General features: G+C 40.1%; 1 protein-coding gene across 4 annotated transcripts in view; it reads left to right on the plus strand.

Moving 5' to 3' along the window:
- Positions 1-25,656, plus strand: part of Ppp2r2b (protein phosphatase 2, regulatory subunit B, beta) — a 455,884-nt gene that overhangs the window by 194,632 nt on the left and 235,596 nt on the right. The window contains exon 2 of one of the 4 annotated variants that reach the window (XM_005380665.2): positions 19,368-19,452. The exons of the other annotated variants lie outside the window; for them this stretch is intronic. Coding sequence (XP_005380722.1) covers positions 19,416-19,452 — 37 coding nt within the window. The 5' untranslated portion in view covers positions 19,368-19,415. The remainder of the gene's footprint in view (positions 1-19,367; positions 19,453-25,656) is intronic. 4 annotated transcript variants of the gene reach the window in all.

Genomic DNA, 25,656 nt, shown 5'->3' on the forward strand with positions numbered 1-25,656 from the left:
GGGGGCTCGGCGGCTCGCGGGGCAGCCCCGGGGCGCCCGCATCCATCCGGGCTCCCGAGGCGAGCCCCGCTCAGCAGCAGGTGGACCCGGCGCCCCGGGAGTTAAAATGGCCCTTGGGGATTAGGCTTTTCAGGGCGCGGCTCCCAGCTGGGCAGATGACCCCGCGAAGGCAGATGACCTCGCGCCGCGATGCTTACGAGGGTCCTGGAGGGAGATGAGAAGGGGCCCCGGAGGACCTTAGTAACCCCTCCCTGAGTGGGAAGATGTTGTCTCCCCGTGGCTGAAGGGAGGGCATGGTCTCATTTCCTGCCCATTCATCTCTCTGGTTGGCCGGGTTACCTGCTCAGACAATCAGAACCCCAAAAGGCCCCTTGCAGGAGGGCGAGCCCCTCTCGCCTCCGAAGTGGATGAACAAGAAATGAAACAGTGGCTGGGGAAACAGTGTTCTAGCGGCGAGTGAACGGGGCTGACACGTGGGGCGAGCAACGCGAACGGTGGGGCCTTTAAAAATCACCATTATGAATTCTGCAGCAGTAGTTTCTGCTGAATCAACAGCCAGTGGAAAGCAAGAGGGTTCAGCAAGCTGAGCTTTGCCAAAAGGTGAAACTGTCGTCTCTCTCAACCGGCTTGTTCTGACATTAGCTGGAGCGCCGTGCAGGCAGACAGGGAGAGTCAGCAGGTGGATCTCATTCTGCCTTTTGTGTGTGAATAGAGAGGGGAGACATTTTATTTAAGTGGCAAAACTTTTGCGTTTTTGCTTCATTTTCTACCCACAGGCCTTTATCTTTAACCAATAGTATAAAGTGTTGCATTGGCATTCAGTAAAATCCATGTGTGAAGATGCGTTAGAAAAAAATGTTGCAGAATATATTAATTTAAAATTATTGCTGTTCTTGAACACTAAAATTTCTATAATATTTATTCAAATCACAAGGCTACTCAGAGAAATGCGATGGGAGAAGGAAAAAGAGTTCACATTCTGGGGGAAATAAAAAGACATACACACACACACACACACACACACACACACACACACAATCTGGGGGGTAAGGTGGCATCTTCCCTCAACATCCCTGGAAGTTTTAGACAAGGAGAATCCCCAGTGCTCCTGAATGTATATTTTCTGTCTGTCATCATTATTGGAGCCCGACACAAACTCCATGTTAGGTTAAGCAGAGTTGTAAGCTCTGACCTCCAGGAGCTTGGAGACTGCTCTGGGATGGACAGACAGCCCATTCCTTGCCCACAATGAGCATCGCGCTTGCTGATTCTTTTTACTTCCACAGGGACAATGTGATTGTGAGATGTTCCTCCTCAGTCTTTGTGCTTTGTCACCGAATCAGTGACCAGCTAGCATGTGACTGTACCTAAGCATAACACCCAACAGAGAAGTTGGCTTTGGGTCTATGGGCTTTGGTTGGAACATTTCCGTTTGTGACTACAAAGAAACAGGGCTGCCTTCATACTTTCTTCTCTATTATATATTACATATTTCTTCTCTATTACCTCTGTACAGGTAAAGGAAACTTACTGAGCTGAGAAGATGGACAAATTGGGGCCAAAATGCTTGAGTGTCATTTATAGAATGAAGAAATAGCATTTCTTATTACTTTCAAGGCCCTGGATACTATAGTTATCCTTACTTTTCAGCATTTTGGGAAATTCTTATTCTGGATGGAATACCTGAATTCATGGAGTAAAAATGAGTTTATAGCAAAGAGCAAAAAATTTGCTTGTATGTGAAAGTCAACCTCTCAGACCCCTTAGCTCCCTACCCCCAGTTCAGTAAAGGCATAGGAAGAATAAAAATGAACTAATACTATGTAAATGATGGAAGCTAGGCAGAGCAAGAAGTTCTCTGGCTTGACCTATTCATTTCAGGGGGCATTCAGACCTTGTGCTGGCCAGTCAGGGAAAAGCCCCACCCCTTCCTAGGGACACCTTTGGGCCATGAGAAAGCGCCAGATCCAAATGTCTGTTAAAATTCGCCTCCCCAAAAGTTCTCTTCCCCCTTCGTCACCTAAACCTGCACACTGAGCAATGTGCCTCTAGGTCCTTGTATACTTTTCTGTTTCCTTTAATATTTCTTCATCTTCTTCCTACTTCTCAGATATACCAGGGTTTTCTTTTTCTCCAAAGTCTCCACATTTATCTCTACATTTTTCTTCCTTTTGCTCAGATCATCCCATACTGCAGTATTCTATTTAAAGCTAGAAGGATTTTGCAGTGTAGTTAGTGTGAAGGATTCTAAGCTCAATTTGCATTGTAAGTGGTAGCTGCAGGCTAGTTCTTCCAGCTAAGAGCGATGCAAATTCTAAAGGACAGTTTTACACACATACCCCCAAATGCATGATGTGCATTTGCTAAATAAATGAAAACACTTCCTATTTTCTAAATTCTTGGCATTAAGCTTCCTGTCCTGCCCTACATTTTCCCATGTATCCTTTTTTAAAGTTAACATCTTTGGGCCTCGTTTGTGTTCCAAGCACTGCACTGAGTTCTTTATATGTATATCAATGTATGCAGACCCTGCTAAGTAGCTTCCATTTTCAAATTAAAAAAAAAAAAAAAGCTAATGCAACTGACATCTGGAGATGCCACTAATTTGCCGAGGTCACACATTTAGGGGAAAAGCTAATCTTAAAACTCAAGGTGTTCGGAAGCCCATGTGCTTTCACTAGGAAATTCTGCACTGCTTCGTTTTCCTTTGACTGTCAGCTCCTGGTATTGGAAAGATCACAATGGTTGCATCTTTGTGTGTAAGCAGGGTTTCCACGTGGGGTAGAATTCTTTATAGACATCATTTGAGAGTGTGTATAAGGAAGGGCATCAGGTGGATTTGGAATAAGCACATAAGTGGAGTCAACATAATGTTTTGATTGGTATTTTTAAATATGGAACCAAAGCTTCCTAACCAAGGATTCATCTCTCAGGTCTCCCTGATCTGTGTATGGATTTCTTTCTGTTTTTTTTTAGGTTTCTTTTAGAGCGAACTAAAACCTTCTCTGTGTCCCAGCAGTCTGTGAGTTTTCTAGATTAATCTTTTACTTTCTAATGGGAGCACAGAATGATCCCATAAGTGTAGTTACTACAAACTTCTCAGTTTTCTTGGTTGTAGAATGGGAAGAGCAATAAAGCCTATACCACAGGAAAAAAGTACTTATGCAGAGAAAGTATTTATCCAGTGCCTAATGAGAAGTCAACCCTCAATAAATGCCTGTAGTACACTAAAGCTGTTACTTCAACTGCAGTTGCATAGCAAGCATGCAGAGTTTCCTTAGACTGGATGAAGCTTTGGCGTACTCTTACAGAGGAGGTACTGGAGATAGGGCAGAGGTTACTCAAACCATCCACAGTCTTTTCATGTGTCATCCACTAGGTATGGATGACCAGAAGGAACTTGGATTTTATCCAAAGATAGATCAAAAGCCATTAATGGGGGAAATATGATCAGGTTTATGTTTTCAAAAGCTGCCTGACTGCTGTATAGGGGGAGGCCAGAGGGCCCGATATGAAATGAATAGGGAGGATCGCTTAAGATAGCAAGGAAGTTGTGGCTGTACTCAGGATGGTGGCAGCAGCAGAGGTGGAGAGAATCAGCTGGATTTTAGATACAGCACAGAGAAGGACTGCAACGGACTCACTTGGTGCGATAGATTAAGTAGGTATACAAAGAGAAGGTAGCATCCAGGAACGTCCAGAACTTTGCCATCAGACTGAATTCATGAAGGGGATTTTCAGGGACACAATGGGAAAAGTAATTGTAAAATGTCTAGTTCTCATGAGACTCTTAAGCAGTTGAATATCTGGGTCTGGAGCTAAAAAAAAAAATACCCCAATAAGAAAAAAGGAAATATTTATGGAATTGAGCAATCATGATGTGAGCCCTGACTGGAGTCTTTAAAATAGCTTTTCAGTGTCCCTTATCCTCCTTGTAAGACATTAGCAATGCAGTTCTCAGGCTGAATGGAAATGGCCCCCCTGGGCCCCCTAGATGCCCACTCTCCAGGGCCGTAACTGTGGAGGTATCTGAGGCCTCCCTTTGGCCAGAGCCGCTCTCTAGCCTACTCCCCTTAACTGCCATTACTAAGAAGAGTTTGCTTTCATCTGCCTGTCAGTCCGGGGCAGAACTTAAAGCAGTGAGTGAAAAATTAAAATGAAACTCATCTTGGCTTGATATAAAGAAAGTGCAGCAAGAGGTACTTCCTGGTCTTGGTAACCATGAAGGATCAAACATTGAAATTATTCAAACAATGATATGTGGCCATTTCTCAGCAGTGCGGGAAAATAAGAAGAGTCCAATCCCAGATGAGCTGAGCTTAGAGGGTCTCCGGAGTTGGGATCTGAGGGAGGTGTGAAATGCTGCAGCAGCTTCTTAGGGCCGCAACGATTAAAGTGAGGAAGTAAAGGTCCCTGCCCCCTCCCCACCCCACATAATCAGAAGAAAGGGGGAAAAGCTATGGTGAATAAATCTGGAAAGGTATGTGAAAATGTATTTTACTGTGAAGATGCTGGGAAGGCACTGGAGAAAGAAAAGCAGGTGTTGTCCTGTGATGGAGAGCTGCCTCCAGTTCCTCAAGTTGCTTTGATATTTGTATGCAAATGCCAGATCAGAATGGTACTTCCAATGCATATGGATGAGTATTTGAGCCTTCAGAAAAACCTGAAATGGAAGGTGGGAAGAAGCAGCCTTATACTATTGTAAATGACCTTTCTGGGGATAGGAAATGTTCTGCTACTCAATATAATAACCAGAGTGCATTGAAAATCACTAGGAAGTATTCATTATTAGCATCCAGGTCTCTAGGGGCAATCGCAAGCCCTTTATGAGTGCTGGTCAGAAACGTACCAAATGAACCTGGGGTGAATAATATTAGGCCAGTCCTGTCAAAATATTGGTAAAGCTCAATGAAAAGAGCACAGCTGTAGACTGACATTCCTAGACTCTGACATTTGCATTTAGGAAGAAACGGTCCAATTTAGACACTTCACTAAGGGAAGAGAACTAAGGTCACAAGTACTATATGTAATTGGGCATTTTCCTAAGGGTTTCTTGTGTGTTTACTTACTTAATCACCCTGAGTGAGTGGTTATGTTAGCTCCATTTTTTTTTTTCAGAATAGGGATTCTGAGGTATAGAGAAGCAAATAAACTGTATGACGAAAAATTCTTGTATTGTAGACATACTTATTTGTAAGTGGCATGACCAAATTGAAGCCCACAGCTGGGCATGGTGGCCCATGCCTGTAATCCCAGCACTTGGGAGGCTGAGGCAGGAGGATCGTTCTGAGTTCCAGGCCAGCCTGGGCTACAAAGTGAGCTCAAGGCCAGCCTGGACTGCATAGCGAGACCCTGTCTCAAAAAGACAAAAAAAAAAAAAAAAAAAAAAAAAATTGAAGCCCACAACAGCCTTCCCTCCAGGAACCTGCTCTCTGCCCACCCCTGCTGACTCTAGTTAGGGTTTTCTTGTGGGAAAGCACAGTTTGAGTTCCACCCTCCACAGACACCCCTTGATGCCCACTCCATACTGCTGAATTCACGAGATCCATCCTTTCCCAGCACAGCAGTGCTCATTTCTGTGCCATCACATGCCAGAGGCAGCTGCATCCCCTGACCCAGCCAGACTTCTTAGCTGACTTACTCCATAGATTGTCTCCCCTTCTGAATAAGAAAAAAGGCTTTACTTACGACCTGAGCAGTTGAGATGTAAGACCCAGCTGACGTATTTTACACAGCATTTCCGTGTACCTCAGGCACTCACTCTAAGATGTTAACGGTGCAGTTCCCAGGCTAAATTGAAATGGACCCACTGGGCCATCTAGACACCCATTTTCCAGGTAGTTCTGATTGCCTGGCCCACAGGAAAGGTAGTGGTACCAAGGCAGCCATTTGATGATAATAAATAACACTTTTCCCATAAATGTGGAGGCCTCAGAGACAGCCAAAGCTGTCTCTAGCCTACTCCCTTCAACTCCCATTACTGAGATGATGAGTTGGCTTTCATCTGCCTTGTCAGCCTTACCACTAAATTTCCCTCTCCAGTAGAATCTGGAATCTGGCTAAAAGTCGGCTTTAGTGTAACTAGCCCATTGAAAGTCATATAGCGTTTTTATAGTGCTGCTAGAGTCTTTGTCATAAATAACCTAGGAACCCTTGAATTCTCACGCTTCCCAAGTTCACTCTGGAAAGAGGAGTAATGATAGGATATGCATGCATGAGATCCACCAAAACTATTTGTGTTCACTGGTTTCTTTGGAGAAAGGGCCATTTTGGACAATGAGAAGGACAAATTCATCTTAGAGCTTTTTCTTCATTTAGAAGAAAAAGACTCGATTGCTTACAGCAAATCTTAAAACAATTGGATGATCTGTAGTGAGGGGGCAAAAGGATATATAAGTCTAGGGTCCTTGTGAGAAAGCCAGGGTATGCTAGACAGAGTGTGCCTTGTGGTGGGGTGGGGGTTGCTTGCATAAATGAGTGCACACTGCCTGTTCTATTTCCACTTTGTTTTTTCTCCCACTTGATATTTCTTAAAGATCCTTCTATGTCAGAAGCCCTATGTTTTTTAATGGCTGTGCAGTGCTCCATGGTGTGACTGTACACATAGTTTATTAGTAATTCTCTTGTGCATGGATAGAAAGTTGTTTCCCGCTTTTATATTACATAAGGTGCTGCAGTGATTACCCGTCTATAACATTCTTTCTGATTTTATGATCTTTAAAGCCCAGACACTAATTCCCATTTCTTAGTAGAACAACCAGAAGAAATCTCTGGCCCTCCATTTATTCTTTTACCTTGGATCTGTCACTTAACCTCAGAATTTCCTAATGTAGAAAACAAGAGCACCTGGCATACCTGTTTATAAGTGCATAGCACTGTGTTTTCTAAATCCACTGTGGATTTGAGTGTTAAGTAAGAATGATTGCTGGCAGCAAGGGAGGGCCTTCTGCAGCCAAGGACAGGCTTTGACACTTAAAGTAAATTTCTTACCTAATCCTCACAATTCTGTAGACTAATACCATTCTTACCTCTCTTTAGATGAAAAGTTAAGGGGCTGGGGATATAGCTCAGTGGCACAAGTGCCTGCCTGGCAAGCACAAAGTCCTGAGTTCGATTCCTGGTACCAAAAAAAAGACAAAGTAGATGAAGAGTTGAGCACGATGAGGTTATTACACAACAGCAAGTAAAACAAATCATAGAACCTGACTCTAAACCCCACCTTCTTAAAACTTAAGCAGACTGTCTCAATTTAGTATGAGAGCAAAGCTGTTTAAAATAAAAGTGGGAAAAGACTATTCATTTTTCTTAAAAATGCTCTTTTGAATTAATACTGACATAAACAACCCAATTTTTATCGAGAATTTGAAGATGAACTGTAGGAAATTGAAATACAACGTAGTACCATAAGCGGTAATGTGAAATGCATGTCAAAAGCTCTGGGTAGGATTCCCAGTCCTGCCACCGTAATTAGTCACTTTCACTCTCTGGGCTTCAGTTTCTTAATCTACTCATAATGAAGTTGAAGGTGGGGGAGGGGTGGCATGCTTTCTGTAGATATTTTTGGCTCTAAGTTTTTAGGATGCTTCCTGTCTGTATTTGTGATCATCTACTTCTTTTTGGTGTGTTCTGATGTGCTTCGATGTGGGACCGAGGAACACAGGAATAGATTCTAAACGGCCCCAGAATTCCAGGTCTGGTTGTACTTTCTGAAGGGTCAGATCATCCTTCTGGCAGGAAGGCTCTGGTGCAGCCGAGAGGCAAAGCCAGAGAGGGAAATATTTCTTTGCCAAAAGCTGCTGCAGATGGAGAAGCCAGTCTGTCTGGGCAGCCCATGACTTTGAGAGGAGCCATTTGGCAAAGTTGTTGGCAGGAGCTGCCTTGCAGCATGAGTTCTGGAGACAGTCCTGGGCTGGAGTGAATCAGGGATGCAGCAAAGGTGGCTGGTGGAACAAATCACCATCTGGTGAGCAGGGTGCTGCTCATCTTGCTGCACTGACAGGGAAGAGCAAGTGCCAGTCAGCGAGGCTAAGCTGTTGATGACATGATCTGACAGGCACAATAAATTTCTCCCCTGGAATTGCATACTCCATGGAGCGGGTGGTAAATCCCATGTGAACCTTTCTGAAGAGCCAAATCCCACGTGGCTCTTTCAGAAATCAGGCCCCCACTAGTCTCTTCTGTTACACAGTAGGAAATAAACTTCACCAGTGCAAGACAAAAATTTTTCATCAAATGCTATGCAGGAAGTGTTGGTGAGCACACTGAAGTATAAGACTGTATTCTTGCACTCCATCTTTTGAAAAATCCTCTTTCATGAGCGTCTTTAGTTGTAATGGCTGCTTCGATGTCCTGAGTCAATTCAAAATATTTACCTTCATGGGCATTTTTATGTTGAGGAATAACCAGAAGTAGCATGTCGCCAAGTGCTAGAGCCCGTGAACAAAGTAGATGAGGACACACCAAAATATCTTTGTGAACTTTCCTTTCTGCTGGCTGACACTTGACAGCAGCATGCACTGTATTTCTGAACCCATTTCCTAAAGGTACTTGTGAAAGAGAACTTCCAGACCGTTATAAACTTCCAGAACTACTAAATGAAGAGAACTTCCAGGCCTTTATAAACTTCCAGAACTTTATAAAGTGGCAAAAATAATGGGATACGTATGTCTGAAGTGAGGGAGAGTGTTTTGATGGAGAATTAGTGGCAATATGTCTTTCAGTGTAATGTATTTTTAAAAATTTAAACACACTGTGTTTCTTTGCAGCCCTTCTATTTAGGCAGACGATACTCTGTCCTCAAGGTAATTAACTATATAAGCCAGGCTGTCTGAGACTGTGCTGTGTGTAATTCTGTATTACCATGAGGTGACCAAGGTGATGAATCAGAGCCTGCCCTGATTCTACCTCTGTCAATATAGCTCTGTGGCCTTGGACAGGCCATACCATGTTGCTGAGTGTTCTCTAATCTACAAAAATATAGCAGAAGTCAAGACAACATGTTGAGAATTAAATAAATATAGATACATACACATTCTCGTATATAAATATGTTTATATTTAAATACTATTAAAAAATTCTCTCTTTTCCCATGCATTTGGGACTAATAGTTGACAGTGAATTTAAAAAGTTAAACAAGGAGTCATCCACAGTGATGTACTGATTTTAAACAGTGTTCACTCATTTTGATGAAAGGCCTAATGAAGAATCAAGATTCTTAAGTATGGATCTGCTGACCGAGGATCATATTTTTCTTGTACAAACCAAATTACAAAGACCATGTCCAATTTTGGTTTCCTTGGGACTGCCTGAGAGCATTGACACTCCATAGGCAATCTTAGTGTAGATTTTTGTGATTGTTTCCTAAATTTATGTCAGCTACATTTAATTTGGGAGTCATCGTCTGTTGAGAGTGTTCATCTTTTCATATGAAATAATCATTTTCTTTCTTTTCATACCTTTCTTTTCATAGCACCTTTAATGATAATTAAATGACAAGTATAACCAGCATCAAGACATTTAAGGTCAAATGCAGCTGCCAGCAAAATGCAACTTAGCTAGAAGAAGTACAACTAGCTACTAAAGAGTAGCCAACTAAATTACCTTTATTTACAAAGCATGCTGTTGGCCTATTTTACAGAGGGAGAAGAAGACACTGTCCATTCTGTGAATCAGCTATGTACAGATATGTTGAGTTTCCACTGTGACTGTGATGACAGGGGAAAGCCACTGTCTCCTGAGTGTGTGCAGTGTAGCGGGAATTGGTTTAAGCACTCTGTATATGCTCTAGGTGATGGACATAGTATGTTTCTATGTGCATGTATATACATAGGTGCGTGTACATGTGTGTGTTCCTCATAACAACTATAAAAAGTATTTACATCTGAAAGTTAATTAGGCAAAGCTTTCAGGTCTTATTTACCATGGTTTATCCATCAGCACAGTGCCTGTCAAATAGCATTAATTATATATTTTTAAGGAAATGAAGGAAGGAAGATACGGACTTACACTCTGTTGATGATGAAACTAAGGCTTAGAGAATTTGTGTAACCTGCCAAGGATCAGCATATCCAGAATTTGAGCACAGATATGTCTGACATACAAGGTGCGTTCTTAAGGACACATTTAGGTACATTAGTTTTTATTGTACAAAGCTCTTAGATATGTACTTTGGATTCTATATTGTCCTACACCCAACTCAACAGTATGATAATTTGGAAGTATCTCCATTTTGTAAAAAAGTACATGGATATTCTACACTAGGGGTCAATACACTTTTCCTGAAAAGGGCCAAATGTAAATACCTGTCCCAACTACTGAACTCATTTTAGTATATGGGCATGATTGTGTTCTAGTGAAAGTCTGTTTACAAAGTCAGCTTTGTACCCTTGCTCCAAAATCTGCTGACTCCCTTTCCAAAATAAAGAAGCCCCCAAAACGTTGATCTTCCAAGCAAATAACTGCAATGACTGCTAGAGGGAAGCTTCACCGACCAGAAATAGTTCAAAGCCTTGGTGAGACACTGACCGGGGGAGAGGGGAGGGTAGAAAGGTTTCCCTTATGGGAGAATGGAGTCTTCATTGAAGTCAGGAGACAAAAGTAAGCAAGAAAAATAGCATGATGGCTGAGGTTAGAGATGTAGCGGAATGTTTGAGAGCTCGCTGAAATCTCTCCACATCACCATAGCTTTTCTACTGTCCCTCCTGTTGTCCACTGTGCAGTCATTTTGAACATATTGATCATATATTAGGAATTGTGCTTAAAATAAAAACTAGGCATACAATAAAAAAATCAGACACAGATCCTACTCTTATAGAGCTTGCATTCTACCAAGAAGATACACATTAAATAAATACAAGCATGGATACACAGGAAATGTAAATCTGGTTAAATACTATGTAGGGAAGAAAAAGACCGTGTGAGAGAACAAAGTGTATGCTCCCTGGTGAATTAATTAATTAATTATTTTATTTATTTATTTATTTATTTAGTCTTTTTGAGACATATGGGCAGTTCAGGCTGGCCTTGAGCTCACTTTGTAGCACAGGCTCATCTTGAACTCACAATGATCCTCCTGCCTCAGCCTCCCAAGTTCTGGGATTACAGGCATGCGCCACCACACTGGCTCCTGGTGAATATTTGGAATGGAGAAAAAACCCTGAAAAGAAAAACTAATGTAACTCTAGCTCCAGATATAATCATCGTAAACATTTTCATGTATTTCCTTCTGGGTTGCATCTCGTGTGTGTGTGTGTGTGTGTGTGTGTGTGTGTGTGTGTGTGTGTATGTGCGCGCGCCCGCGTACACGCAAGAAAGAGAGAGAGAGAAGAAAGAAAGGAGAGAGAGGAGACAGAGAAAAGAGATATATGAATGGGAGAATGCTGGAGTTATATATAAAATAGTATCGTATCTGGAGTTTATTTCAGCCCTAAATATATACACTGTGAATGTTTTTCAATAATATTCTATAGTTAAGGCATAGTTTCACCAGCTACTCTGGAAGTTTAGATTTCTAGTTTTTGCTATAGTAATTGTGTGATATTAATGGCATGATCTGTCACATCTTTAGTTATTTTTAGACTAACTTTCTAAAGACACGATTGCTGGCTTTAATGATATGAACAATTAAGTTTCTGGATAATATTAATAAATTGCCTTCTAAAACAGATGTACCAAGGACTACCTTGATAATTACTGTGGCCCTTCCCTGCTTTTATTATATCCATATTTAGCCTCTCCATATTTTCATAGATTTTAGGATGTTTAAATTAATCTGAGGGCATTTCTGTGGGGAGAAGATTAGAAGCATATTCCTAAACTTATAACCATTGATCTGTAATTGGGTCCCATTGGCTTTGTCCCTCCCAGAGCTCCAGGTACTTTTAACCTTTCTGAGAGAAGAGCAGGTAAATTCTCAGCCTTTGCTAGTAAATACATGGGTGAGTAGCTTGTCCCCTGGGATTCAGTTGCCTACCTAGGTTAAATAAAATTACTTTCATGGTTCCAGGGCATCATTTCTAGATGAGTACATGGAACCTGGTGACCCAGAAATGTTAATTTTCTTCAAAGTGGTAAGTAGGTAACTTCAAAGAACGATTGACCCAGTATGACAAGCAGTGTGATTGTTTAATGAGCTAACCTCTCATGGGGTACAAACCTGATGTTTCTGAAAGCTGTGCTAACTTTTCTGTTGTTGTTAACACTTTATGTAGTTGAATGCGATTTGAACCCAGGCAAAACAGAGTAAACCAGACACCGCTTATCACTGTCTTCAGAATTCCAAATATCTGTAGTGTTCTCCAAAATGTGGCACCATGATCTCATGTAAATGAAAAGCACCAGCCTCGTAAATTGTCACTGGGTTATGTTTTTTTAGTGAGCAGTTTTTAGTTCCCTTTCAGAACATCTTGACTGTCAATATTTCAGCAGTCCTTGGGGATTATAACCGGGAGTCAGTGTGAAGTCCCAGCTTATTTGGTTTAAGTTTAGGGGGCATTTCTCCCCGACTAAAATGTCATTTTAAAATTATATAAAGTATTTTTAAAATGGCACACGGTGCATGACCTACATGCTCAGTTCATAAAATTTAAAAGATGAATGGATAGACAGTGGAGTGGGTAAGCCTTGTAGGATCAGAGATCAAAAGCTTGCGAAGTTCTTACCTGGACCTGAACCCCATGTGTTGTGAAAGATACTGTAGCAGTGGAATAGTAGGTGAGTGGCCTCTTCGGAGGATTAAAAGTATTAACGTACCTTCTAGCATCACAGAGTCTCAGTGGAGGTTTGGGAGCATAGTATTACAATCTACCTTTCGCCCCCGCTGCTTCTGTCTTGGAGGCGAGGTGGGGTGGTGCGAGAGAGTACTGAGGAAGGAAGAGATCTGCGTGGACATGCTGGCTGAATTTCAGCAATAGCACTGGTTTTAAAACAAAACATATGACATGCAGGTATGAGAAACCTGCCCGAAACTCCGGGATAAGTGAACAAATTGGCATAGTTCAGTGCTTTCAACTGACCGCGCCTATGGTGACTACTTCCTAATTCCTCCTCCTGCGCCCTTGTAGGGTCAGAGATCAGAACCTTGCAAAGGTCTTGCCAGGACCTGAATGCTACGTGCTGTTATGAAAAATGCAGCACCAGTGGGATTCTCATACTGCGCTGCTTCTGCTGCCAACAAACTTACTCAGTCCCTGAGCTTCCTCAGCACAATTGGAGATGGAAATTTTCCGATCAGAATTTTTCCTATAACTCTTAGAAACTTGGGTTTGAGCCCATTATGCAAGCCAGGTGTTCGCTTTTTCCATTTACTTGACAAGCATGTCGTCTTTGAATCACTCACACGGATGTTGTTGATCTAGACATTGGCACACGCAGACAAGGCATGAAAAATAAAAACAAAACTCTCACTTTTGTTTGTTCTGTTAAGAAGATGAGTCTGTTCACAGTTTTCCTCTGTGCTTGTGAACCTTAATGTTTGTTTTGCCTTCTGAGTGCATCCTAAATGATATTCAAACTATCAGAGCCCTCTTGGGCTGGGTTCTTCCTGATTAGGCCATTCCCACTTCTCTCCCTGTTGTGTTATTTGTCCTTCCCTGGTGCCTAAATGTGTCTCCAACCCTCATTTTCTCATTAAGTTTTTTCCTGAATCACTCAAATTCTTAAGTCACCATAATTCTATGACATCTGGGTGTTCTCCCCATTTCACAATGTGGAAACTAAGGTCTGAGTTCAGCCAGACAGCCAGAAATGAGCAGATGCTGGGTACTGTCTCCTAGGAAGGACAGATGCTTCTGGAGTCAGGGGCTTCAACTTTGCTTCTTTAGTTGACCCTACAGAGAACAATGCACTTGTCCTCTGGCAAGTGCTTATTAAATGATTTTTGAATTTCATTTCCTTTGTTTGAGAGTAATTTGGTAACTTTGGTTAGGACAGCAGTCTGTTACTTATTATTTACTTGGGAATTTAAATGTGCAGGTCCCTGTAAACATGTTGAAATCAAGGTCTCTTACCCCCACTAAAGTTTAAAGAGGTATGGGAGACATCAGAAGATGTGCTTATGTAATTTTTTGTCACTTGGAACCTCTACCAGCACATTAAAAGCATAATATAATATTATTCTTCTTTCATCCATTCATTTATGTGTTGTTTTTCATTCTATTCCTTAACCATCCAGCAAGTATTTATTGAGCTTCTGAAATCCCATTCATGTGGCATGAGTTAGTATCAATGAGAAAAAATATATAAAAGTTTGATTATGTCTTGTACTCTGAGTAACTACATTGAAGATGACATACAGTGTACTATTAGTCTATTATTTGATTATGAAAGTTTTATTTTTTCATAAAATAAATTCTTAAATGTTTATTAATATTGAAGAGGAAGAAAGATATAAGCAAAGAAAAGAGGGTTATTGTTTTAAATGAAAAGTAGCCATATCCATGTTTAGAATGGTATATGTAGTATAATATTTCGTACATAAACTCCTGTGTGTTTACATAAATATTCTATGAAGGGCTGGAGATGTAGCTTAGTGGGAGGGTATTTGCCTGGTAGGCATTAGGCCTTAGGTTTGATTTCTAGCACCACACACACAAAAGGGAGGGAGGGAGAGAAGGAGGGAGAGACAAGGGAAAGAGGGAGGGAAAATAAAGAAAAAGAAAAGAAAGAGGAAAGAATAAAAACAAAAAAAGAAAGGAAAGAAAGGAAGGAGAATGGAAGGTAGAAAGGAAAAAAAATAGCTGTAAAAATATTACTGATGGTTATCCAAAGCTGGTGAAATTTTAAGTAATTTCTATTATTTATGTTTTCTATAATGTATCACAATTGTAAGTCATTGTTTACATTTTATTGCATTGTTTATATAATAAAAACAATAAATCTGTCCTTGCACTGAAAACAATTTGTGAGGTGCCTACTATGTGCAGAGCATTAATCTCTGGATATCAAGGCAATAAATGTTCACTAAGTTCTTCCTTTTACTCTGAAGACATATTAACAATTGTTCAGATGAACATGAGTTTGAACCCTGGAAGACCAGTGCTAAGGAGAAGATAGGGACTGTCAAATTCTGTAGCGAGAATCCTTTTCAAAGTCTCTGACCTGAAGGTCTGGGTGAAAGGGTTTGGCAATGAGCTTGGCCTTACCTTCAGAGCCCCTTTGGTCCTTGCTTCTAGTGAAACAGGAAAGGCAAGATGGTCCCTGTGACCTCAGCCAATCTTTTTATGGGACACTAGGCACAGCTCTGGATGAGTCAGTGGAAATCAATGGCAGTGATGGAAAACCCATCTAAGAAAAAATATCCTAGAGCTAGTGGGTCAGAGCCAGCCCCACAGCACATGAAATATCTCACAGTCTTTGTTTATTGACACAGAAGGTGGTTTTAATTACCCTGAAGGAATTTCTGGCATGTTTTGCCAAAGCCAGTCTTAAAATGTTTAATCAGTGGATTAGTGACAAGCAGACCTAGCAGAGAGGTCTGCATAGGGAGCCAGCTGATGAAGAGTGTGGCTGCTAGTGACAGTCTGGGCATGTCTTACCAGAGAACCACAGAGAGGAAAATGCCACCATGCCCTCAGAAGACGATCTTAACTTTAGAAAGTATGGTGTGTTTTGGTTTCTTCCTGGGTTTCATAGTCCAGGCAAACTCTATGTCCTGTTTTGGTTGTACTGAAAAGTGAACATAGTTTGAGTAACTAAGCTGCTTTCTAGCCCCACAATTAATAACTTGAAAGAATGAATATACTTTCCCAAATATAGGCCCAAGGAAAGTGTATTCTTAGGATAGCATGTTTCTTGCTTCAGTTTTACCTATTCCTGGTGAGCTACAAAGCAGAATAGAAAAAAGCAGAATGATGATTATCACATCACAAAGCCATTTTAATCTATTGAATCACTTGAGGGGAAACCATAGTCTAAGACAAATGTGAAGTCCCCAAAGAATTCATTTCCTTGATTTTTATTCCTTTGCTCTTGAATCTCTTAGTTGAACCCCTCCACTTAGATGTAAAATCAGCTAATAGTATCATATATCGTTTCCCCAATGTGAACTCCACTGGAATTAATAGTATCAAATATCTTTAATAGCATCAAATATTTAATAGTATCAAACATCTTTTCTTCAGTGTGAACTCCAATGGAATTTCTTTCTTCCTACATGAAAATGTCCTTTACATTTCTTTTGCTGCTTTCCTAATCTATATATAAAATAAACTATACTCTCAAATATAGATAAGCAAATGAGAATAATTTGGCACCTTGAGATTTGAATAGGAACCCAAAGTAATTTTTCACAGAATCTACTGAGCCTCCCTCGTACTTAGCATCCTATGTCCTGTTCATTGATATGGTGGTTTGATGACTCTCCTTGTTGCTTTCACAGAAAGACTTTTTAGGCTATTTCATACTGACATGAACTGATCTGGGAACTTGCTAGTTTTACAAGAAAGTAAGACCATTTGAAATGAATCATTTTAATCACCATACAGCTTAGTTTGGTGAATGTGCTGGTGTATGCCTGCAGGCCTAGTACTCAACATGCTGAGGCAGGAGGATCACGAGTTCAAGGCCAGGCCTGGAATACATAGTGAGATCGTGTCTTAAAAAAATATGCAAATCCTTCCACAGATATGTTTTTGGTACTGCTGATAATTTTCAACTCTAAAGAATCCTCTTCTTTTTCTTTCGTCTGTTACTAACCAACTGGGTTCATGCACAATGGTCAAATTTTAGGCAAGGAAGGAGTTACATAATATAACAATGCCATCTTATACTTGTGAAGTGACTTTAAACTTCTGCAGCAAATATGGAGACTGATTTATTTGTTTTCATTTCATTGAGGAAACAGATCCATTGGAATTAATCAACCGGCTTATAATCACATACTTAGTTTATGATTAAGAAAAGACTGAGATTCAGAGACTCCAGTTCCGAAAACAGCTTTTACCATGATATTAGAATACTAGATACATCATCTTTTACCAGATTCCCAACTAGATGAGATATGAGTCTTGGAGAAAAGTGCTCATTTTTGCTGTGTCTCACTGCAAGATGCTGGCCACCAACATCCTTATCACAAGATTGTTTAGGAGGAACAGCATCGTATAAGTACAGTTTTTTCTTCTAATTTCCATTGGTTTGTTTTAGCTTGCAGTTTTGTGTCACATCTTCCCATCCCTCTTGAAACAATCACTCTTTTTCCACTGTGTCCCCTTCCCCTCCCTTTCCTAGCCTCTAGTGACACTATTTTACTTTACTTCCATAAAGTCCACTTTTTTCAGCTGCCTCATGGGAGTGAGGATGTGCAACAGTGTATTTGTCTTTCTGCGCATGATCTTAGTCCTTTGATTGTTGGGCTGGGGTACTAGATGCATCCTATCTTTAAAATCACCCATTGTTAATCTTGGCAAATAATCTGGCCACAGTCCTCGCCACTTTAGTGATTATAAAGATATGAAGAAGCCAGTGGACTTACTTCTATTTTGTGGCTGTATACTGACCTAAATATCTCACTCACAAATAACTGTTACTTGGAAAAAGTAAGTATGTAAGTAAGATAGGCAGTAGATTGCTCATCACCAGCATCACCAGCATCATGCTTATCCCTGGAAACATCCAGGGTGAGGAGGTCCATTCACGGAGCACTTTTTACACACTATATCTTTGCTTTGTTTCCATTTAATTAGGTGAGCACAGACGTCTTTAATAAGAAATGGACTTATATCCTCAAACACAGTTGCCCGTATGTAAGATTGGAACAATAATACCAACTTTCTGCTGTGGTTCTTGTGAGGATGAGGTGAGAAACAATTGTATCATGGCTAGTCCAGTCCCTGACGTGATTGGGAGCATCATTAAGTAGTTGTTTGGTTGGTTTTAGTATTTCTAGAAGATGTTGGTGGTCATAAGTAATAGTTGCTCTGGACCATATATGTTTTCCACCTTCCTAATCCCTAGTATTCATTATTATGCTGAAAAATATCCTTAAGTAAGAACATAGGCTCTAGAGAGGACTGGGTTTGTATTCTTGCTTCACCACTTATTAGTTCTATGTTCTTGGGCAAATTAATCTCTCTAAACCCAGGTGAGTCATCTAAAAAATGAGGATAACAATACCTATGCTAAGATTACTTTGAATATACGGCAACGCCTGTAATATGCTCAGGACAGTCCCAGGTGCCCAGTATGGAGTATTTGCTCAATAATGTCAGGCTGTATTTTTACTAGTATTGGTACAATTACCTATGTCTTAAAGTATAACAATCTTGAGAAACAGTTTTTAATACAAAGTAGAATATAAATAAGTTAACTTTAATCTTTGATCAGATATTCAGCTTTGTGTGGTAATGATTTGATCCTTTTAAAATAATCTCTGGGGTTGGACTTTTGTAAGAATCTAAGCCAACTGTTGCCCTATTCTGACTATGAAATAAAGCACTGATGAATCTAAATCCATTATCTATAAAGCATCTGTAGAATACTTTGTAAAGGTACTAGTTTTAATATATTAAAAAATTAATGGTAATAGATTAATTATAAACCTTCCTTTTTATATCAGTGGTATGTTGAAACTTTCCACTGAGGCTTAATTTTGGTTTGATTTGGTTTTTACTCTTGCATTTTAATTTTTATTTTTAGTATTTCTCCATATTCTCCTTCATTCAGAGCATACCTCTGAACTCTTTTTCTCTCTCCTCTTTTTGTGGTGCTGGGATGGGTTGCTAGGCCTCATGCAATGGAGCTATTTCTACTAAAGTGAAGACCAGCTTCTGAATCGTTCTATTTGCATAAGTTGTTCTGTACCAGAGCCCTCTGTCTCACTCTCACCCATGGCCCCTACTCTGATGAAGCTATGCCTAAAATGTTCAGTATCCTGCCCTCATGGACCCTTTTTAGTGGAATGAAAATCATGCTCCTCACCACTGTAGCCTTTCCAGAACCCCTGACAGAAGAAGCAGTTATTTTCAAACTTTAATGAGCATTGGCATCACCTGAAGCATTTGTTAAATGCAAATTGCCAGGCTCCACCCCTAGAGTTTCTGGTATAATAGGTCTGTGCAGGAGCTGAGAGTTGGTTTCTTGTAGTTTTCCTAAGTACTGCAGCTGCTGCCCAGAGCAACACCTTGAGAGCCACTGCTTATGTCTCAAAGTCAGAGGCCATTTCATTTCCAGTTGAGGGGCTGAAGCACAGGCAAGTTTTGTAGCATCGACTGTGTTGCCTTATTAGCCTAGCTTTTCCCTCCAAGCAGTGTCCTTTCCAGCCCAGGAGATTGGGTGCACATGGGGACCATGCAAGTATACCTGTATGTGTGTGGCTAAAAGACAAAGCGTCACTACCTCCTGGAGTCTGGATCTGAACCCCATGTTTGTCATAGGAACCAAGACAGAATCCAAGACAGAGAATAGTGGCACAATAATGAAGCATGAATTATCCAGATGAAAGCACCTATGGAAACAAAGGTATTAATATTATTTATACCTACTATTTAAAGCAGAATAAGGAAGTATTGAGTATTTCTGATTGCTTAAAGTTGTCAAGACACAAGCAAATTCACATTATAGAAAGTTGTAATGAGACATCGTTTGACTTGCAGTTGTAACAACTAAGAAAACATTTTCACTAAACATACATGGGGATGATAAATTATGACTGGTTTTAAATTATCAGCATAAAGCCAGGCATGGTGGTGCACACCTGTAATCCCAACCCTAGGGAGGTTGAAGCAGGGGGATCGTTGTGAGTTTGAGACCGGCCTAGGCTACAACTGAGCTCAAGGCCAGCCTGAACTGCATAGCAAGACCCTGTCTCAAAAAGATAGATAGATGGATAGATAGATAGATAGATAGATAGATAGATAGATAGATAGATAAAATCACCAGCATAGTCTGGATAAGAGTGAAGCCTGCTTTACTTATGCAAGAGAGATATGTTGAGTAGACTACTGAACAAGACAGATTAAGTACTTTAACAAACAAAAAGGGCTTGGGGTCAGGAGATAAAGAAATACAATATATAGGTGTCTTACTTTGTATATAATGAAGAGTCCTAATAAATGGATAATTTTGAATGAGAACGAAAACATGGAAATCACTGTATAGGACAAGCACCTGTATTAAATGGCGGTCCTTGTTATAAAACTGCTCTTGTTATAACACTTAGCAGGTCCCCTTGTTTGGAGCACATGGCCCAAAGACTTCTGCTAACTTTTCATTGATTTCTTGAACTGTATTGGAAAGGCTACTTAGCTTTACACCTTCTGTATTTGACTCTATGTTCAGGCCTTGGAAAATAAAATTTATTATAAAGGAACTGTATTTTGGTTTAAGAAAAAGAATCATCAGCAGTTTCTCCCTTGAGATAGAGTTTGTAACAGAGGTTGAGACAAATTCAGGCAGATCAAAGAGTAAGACCTTCATAAGAGAAGAGCTTTTTTTGAGGAAAGGAATGGGGGAAGAAAAGCCCCATCTCTGATTTATTATAAATTAAATGAAATTTAAAAGGTGGTCAAAGACCAAAAAAAAAATGGTAGAAAAAAGTGCAGGGGTATGTGTATATAAATGTATGTGTTCTTTCCATCAGCCTATGTATAAAAATGTGTCAAGCATCAAACTATGCAAGCTTAGCTTTGTATACTTACGTAGGTTACACAAGTATTCCTTTCTTTTTTTTTTCTTTCTGGCAGTGCTGAGACTCAGACTCATGGTCTCATGCCTGCTGAGCAAGGCCTTACCACAGATCGACATCCCCAACCTCTCGGAGATATTTCCTAATGTAGTTTTAAAATGTAAGATGGATAGACCAGGGTTCATTTTTCAGTAATAAATAACATTTATTTTTAATACAATAAATATTTATTTTAAATAATAAAGTAAAATATTATTTATTTTTAAATAATAGGTATATGCTATATGAGGAGGAATTAAACTCTTCCCTGGCTATAGAAAAGTTACATTTTTTTAAACCTGTTTTAACTCGGCCTCTGTATCTGTTGTGCTTTCAATGTACCTTTCCCATTCCTAGCGACCAGTAACATTTTCAGTGCATTCCAATAAAATATTGATCGAGAGTTTGAGTTTTCTTTGGTTTGCTCTTGATGGTCTTAACTTTCAGGTAAAACTGGAAACACTTGGACGGGGTTTCCAGCTTCTATGCCTCCTATTCTTCCTCTAAGAGGGGAAGAGAGAGAGGCGAGATTGAAGTCGTCTGTTACTTGGTCATATGTATGTTACGTCAGACTTAAAATTTCCAAAATCACAAAATATGCAAACAAGACACGGTGGAGAGTCAAAACTGTAGAAGCTTGTGAGGAAGAATAGCAGGGATTTTCGCTATTCTTCATCACATCCAAATGTTTCTGAGCCAGGCATAGTGATGCATGCCTATAATCCTACTTGAGAGACCATAGCAGGAGAATTCTAAGTTTGAGGTGTAGGCAACTTACCGAGACCCCCATCTCAAAATTAACAAATAAGAAAGGCTGAGGATGTAACTCAGCACTTCCCATGTTTGATCCCTAGTACCCACTCCCAAAATTCAATTCAAAAATCCTTTCGGAAACAAAAAGATCATCATTTTTTTAAATGCTCAGTGTTTGGAAACTATGTAAGTATTGTATGTAGTTTAGTGAATGAACGTGAGGCATAAAACAGATGTGTGTATTGTAATAGGATGTAAAGTGACTTTAAGGTGTCATTTTCACAATTTGAGCTACTTTTTCAGAAATTAAATCCATTAGAATTTGGTTAGGATTGCCTTAAATTTTTAACATAAGTTTAAGATTATTTAATAGCTGAAAGGCTTTCTCCAATTTCCAGATTGTCTTCTATCCTTTATTTATTGAACATCTGTTTAAATAGCAGCAGTTGGTATTTATTTATGTGCCATATAATGAACTAAGCCCTTTACATGCATTGTTTGCCTATCAAGATTTAGTAATCATTTTATGAAATGTTTTCTTTTGAGTGTTCTACAAAAGGAAAAACTGGAGCTTATAATGCTTAACTAACTTGCTTGTAGTCACTCTGCTAGTGAGTAGCAAGGCCAGGATTTGAAAACTGACAAATTTGACTTTATTTTATTTATTTATTTATTTTTTGTTTGTTTGTTTTTCTCCAGTACCAGGAACCGAACTCACGACCTTGCGCTTGCCAGGCAGGCACTTTGCCGCTGAGCTAAATCCCCAGCCCCACAAATTTGACTTTAAAGGTTGCATTTGGGGCTGGGATTATAGCTCAGCAGCACAGCACCTGCCTGGCAGGCTCGAAGTCCTGAGTTCGATTCCTGGTGCCAAAAAAAAAAGGCTAAGGCTGCCTATTTTTGCCAGTATTTTAACATTCATAATCTTTTTCATATGGCTGGTATAAAGATGAATGAGGTAAGTGATTTGGAAGGACCTTTTGAACTCTGTGGAACTCTTTACTATCCCTGCACATGTTGAACTGAAGCATGAGTCATGTGTCCCATACCAGCCCAGAATAAAAAGTATAAACGTAATTGTGGTGACATGTGGGCTGCCAGTACTTGCCTTGTTAGAGACTCCTCTAATTTGTTAGCCTTAGCATGTTCATAGTCAAAAGTGATATTCCCAGGAGAACCTTTTTGAAGCAAAAGAACATTAGGTGAGATAGACCATGGATTTGCTCCTAAAGGGCAATTGCTATGTCAGAAAATGCTCAAACGTTTCTGACATCATTCATCTCTGTTAATCACTCCATGCCCCCCTGTACTGTTCTGCACAAAATAAAACAGAGGTTTGACAATTCTTCAATGTTTTAAGAATGTTGGCTCTTAAGGTGGACAATCCAAAACTTTCATTTGGCTTTTTAAACTTCTGGGCAATCCACTAGACCTGGGTTTGTGTGTGCATGTGTGTGTGCGTTCTTTATGTCCACTTTTTTTTTTTTTTGCCAAATACTCTCTTCCTGTAACTTTCATATTTCTAATACTCCCCAACATGCTCCCTGCATTTATCCAGACTCTAACCAAAGTTAGAATTTTGTGAATTTAGGATTGTTTGTGTGTGTGTGTGTGTGTGTGTGTGTGTGTGTGTGTTCATCCTCTACTTCCACTTTTTCTTGCCAAATAGACCCTTTCTATGATTTACATATTTCTACTCATCCCTGACATATTCTCTGCATTTATCCAGACTTTTAACCAAAGTTAAAATTTTGTTGGGGATTTCAGGTTGTCTATACTAGTATCACAGAAGTAGGTCTGTGTTGCTGACCAGTCTCTGGGCATTATTGAGGCTGTCTGGAGAGAGACAGTTGTACAGTCTTTTGGCACACAGAGCATATTTCTACTACAAAGAGAATGAATGATTTGACAGTAGGCAGAACAACAATGAACCAAAATAATGAAGTCTTCTGCATCATAGTTCAGTTCCAGAGGCTAATTGTTAGTTTGTTTAAATCTTGCTGGAGGCCAGATAGAGGGATTTTCCCTGTGGAAACCTGACTGAGCTAGTGTGAAAGGCAAGACCATAATTCAGATGTAAAAGCAAAATGCAAACAGTTTCATGTGTTAATGGTCATTAATGACCTATAATCAAGCTATGATTTGTTAGGGTAAAAATAAAGAAATAATTAGTTTGTTTGCTCGGGGATGTAAAGAGAATTTATCAATCTACTGATCATCCTCCAGTGGAGATGGTAGACTGGAGCATTAGCTCTCTGCCGTGGCATGTTGAGCAGCTATAGCTGGTTCTTGAGATTACATTTAAATTTTGTGGGAGCTGGGCATGGTGATGCACGCCTGCAATCTCAGCATTCGGAAGGCTGAGGCAGAAGGATGACTGCGAGTTCGAGACCAGCCTGGGCTACAAAGTGAGCTCAAGGCCAGCCTGGACTGCATAGCGAGACCCTGTCTCAAAAAGACCCAAAAACAACCAAACAAATAAATTTTGTGGGAACCTATGACACACACAAACTGCATTAATTCTTCATCTAGTAAAGGAAAAATAGTGTGATCTGCTTTGTGTCGTGGAGCAATAATGATGCAGGTTATCCCAATGAGGCATGAAACAGAGAGAATGGTTTCACTCGCACACAGCACGACTTCTTCCCTTATCAGCACCAGTAAGAGTCTGTAATTATTTTATTGACAGTGTGTTGCTGTCTCCTCAACTTGAGGCAAACCTGTCTCTCTTGCTCACCATGTACCTCATGCCCTAGCACAATGCCTGGCATGGAATAAAGATGATCAATAAATATTTATTGAGTATTAAATGGAATCCAAGCCAAATAATTATTGCTTGAAAACCAATTGTAGCATTTGGAGATTGTGAAATAAAACAATATTACTCAATAACAATGATCTTAAAGTATATGACTTGGTAAATATCTGTACCATAGATAGCCTTTTTCATACAGAATTTTCTTTCATATCACCTTGTGTCCATTTCCATGCTATAATTCATTTCAGCTCATTAAAGGCCCATATGATAAATAAAGATCTTCTCGTTCTTTGGAATGACCAGTGCTGAACAGCAATATTTCTTATATTCATCCCTATAGCAAACAAATTTTGGGTGTGAAATGACACACTTCATAGAATCCAAAGGGGAATGAGCTTTAATTAATTCACAGGAAAGCCTTGACAATAGTGTGGGTGGGTGGGGTGGTCATTTTTCATTCATTTATTCAATAGGTACTTTATTATATGCCAGGCATAGAGCTAGGTGCCAGGACTATGACAAGGCTCTCTGGGGCAATACATTGCTCAAAGAATAACTCACACAAATGTACAATTGCAGCTGTGCCTATCACTCTCCAGGAAGAGTTCATGTGCTGTACGAGTATACAATAAGAGGGTTGGATTAAACAGGAAGGCTTCCCTGATGGAAGAATGATCGCTAAGTCCTAAAACTGTAGCAGGAATTATGTAGAAGAGGAAGATGGGAGGGTGTCTGAGCCAGACAGACCACATGTGTAAGGAACTTGCAGTGTAGTAGAGATCCTGGGTTCAGAGAAGAGAAAGTGGCCAGTGTGGCTGAGGTTTCCAGAGGGAACCCAAGGTAGTCACTATACAGAGGCCATACCCTCAAGGGCCTTAAAGGTATATGAGACTTCTTTGGCTTTTATGATTGGAGTTAAAGGAAATTTGAAATAATTAAATGTGTGGAAGGTAAGGGACAGCAGCTAAATGTTTTTCAGAAGGGTCATTCTGGCAAAGAAGATTGAAAGAGGTGTAGAGAAGATTTCAGAAGACAAGCGATTTGTTCATATGAAACTGACACAGAATGTGCAGAATATATGCCCATGTGAAGCAATCCCTGTACAAAGCATGTGCCCTTGCAAAGAGGTTCAAGATGAGCTGCTTTGTGGTGTAATGGAGACCACCTCAAGTTTCCTCTGCATCGTGTCACACACACTCTTCTGAACATAAATTAGCATCATTACTGCAGAGTGTCACGTTAGCCCTGGATTCCCCTTCCAGCTACACATCACTTTAGCACCTCCCTCTTTGTACTTTACCCTCCACCTTCAAAGGCTGTTCTCAGGTCTTATTTTCCTTCTCAGGAGTGTGAGATTGGTTTTTCTGCTGCGCTATTAGAGTGATCCTCCACTTAGAGTCTAATCTCCCGTGGCTTTGTGCCTGTTTGTCAGGAACTTCCAGAATGTATTAAGACATTGTGAGAGAGAAGCTCTATTTTGACAATGATT

Source organism: Chinchilla lanigera, unplaced genomic scaffold (genome assembly GCF_000276665.1).
Source record: "Chinchilla lanigera isolate Chin_1 unplaced genomic scaffold, ChiLan1.0 scaffold00014, whole genome shotgun sequence".
Lineage (NCBI taxonomy): Eukaryota > Metazoa > Chordata > Mammalia > Rodentia > Chinchillidae > Chinchilla > Chinchilla lanigera.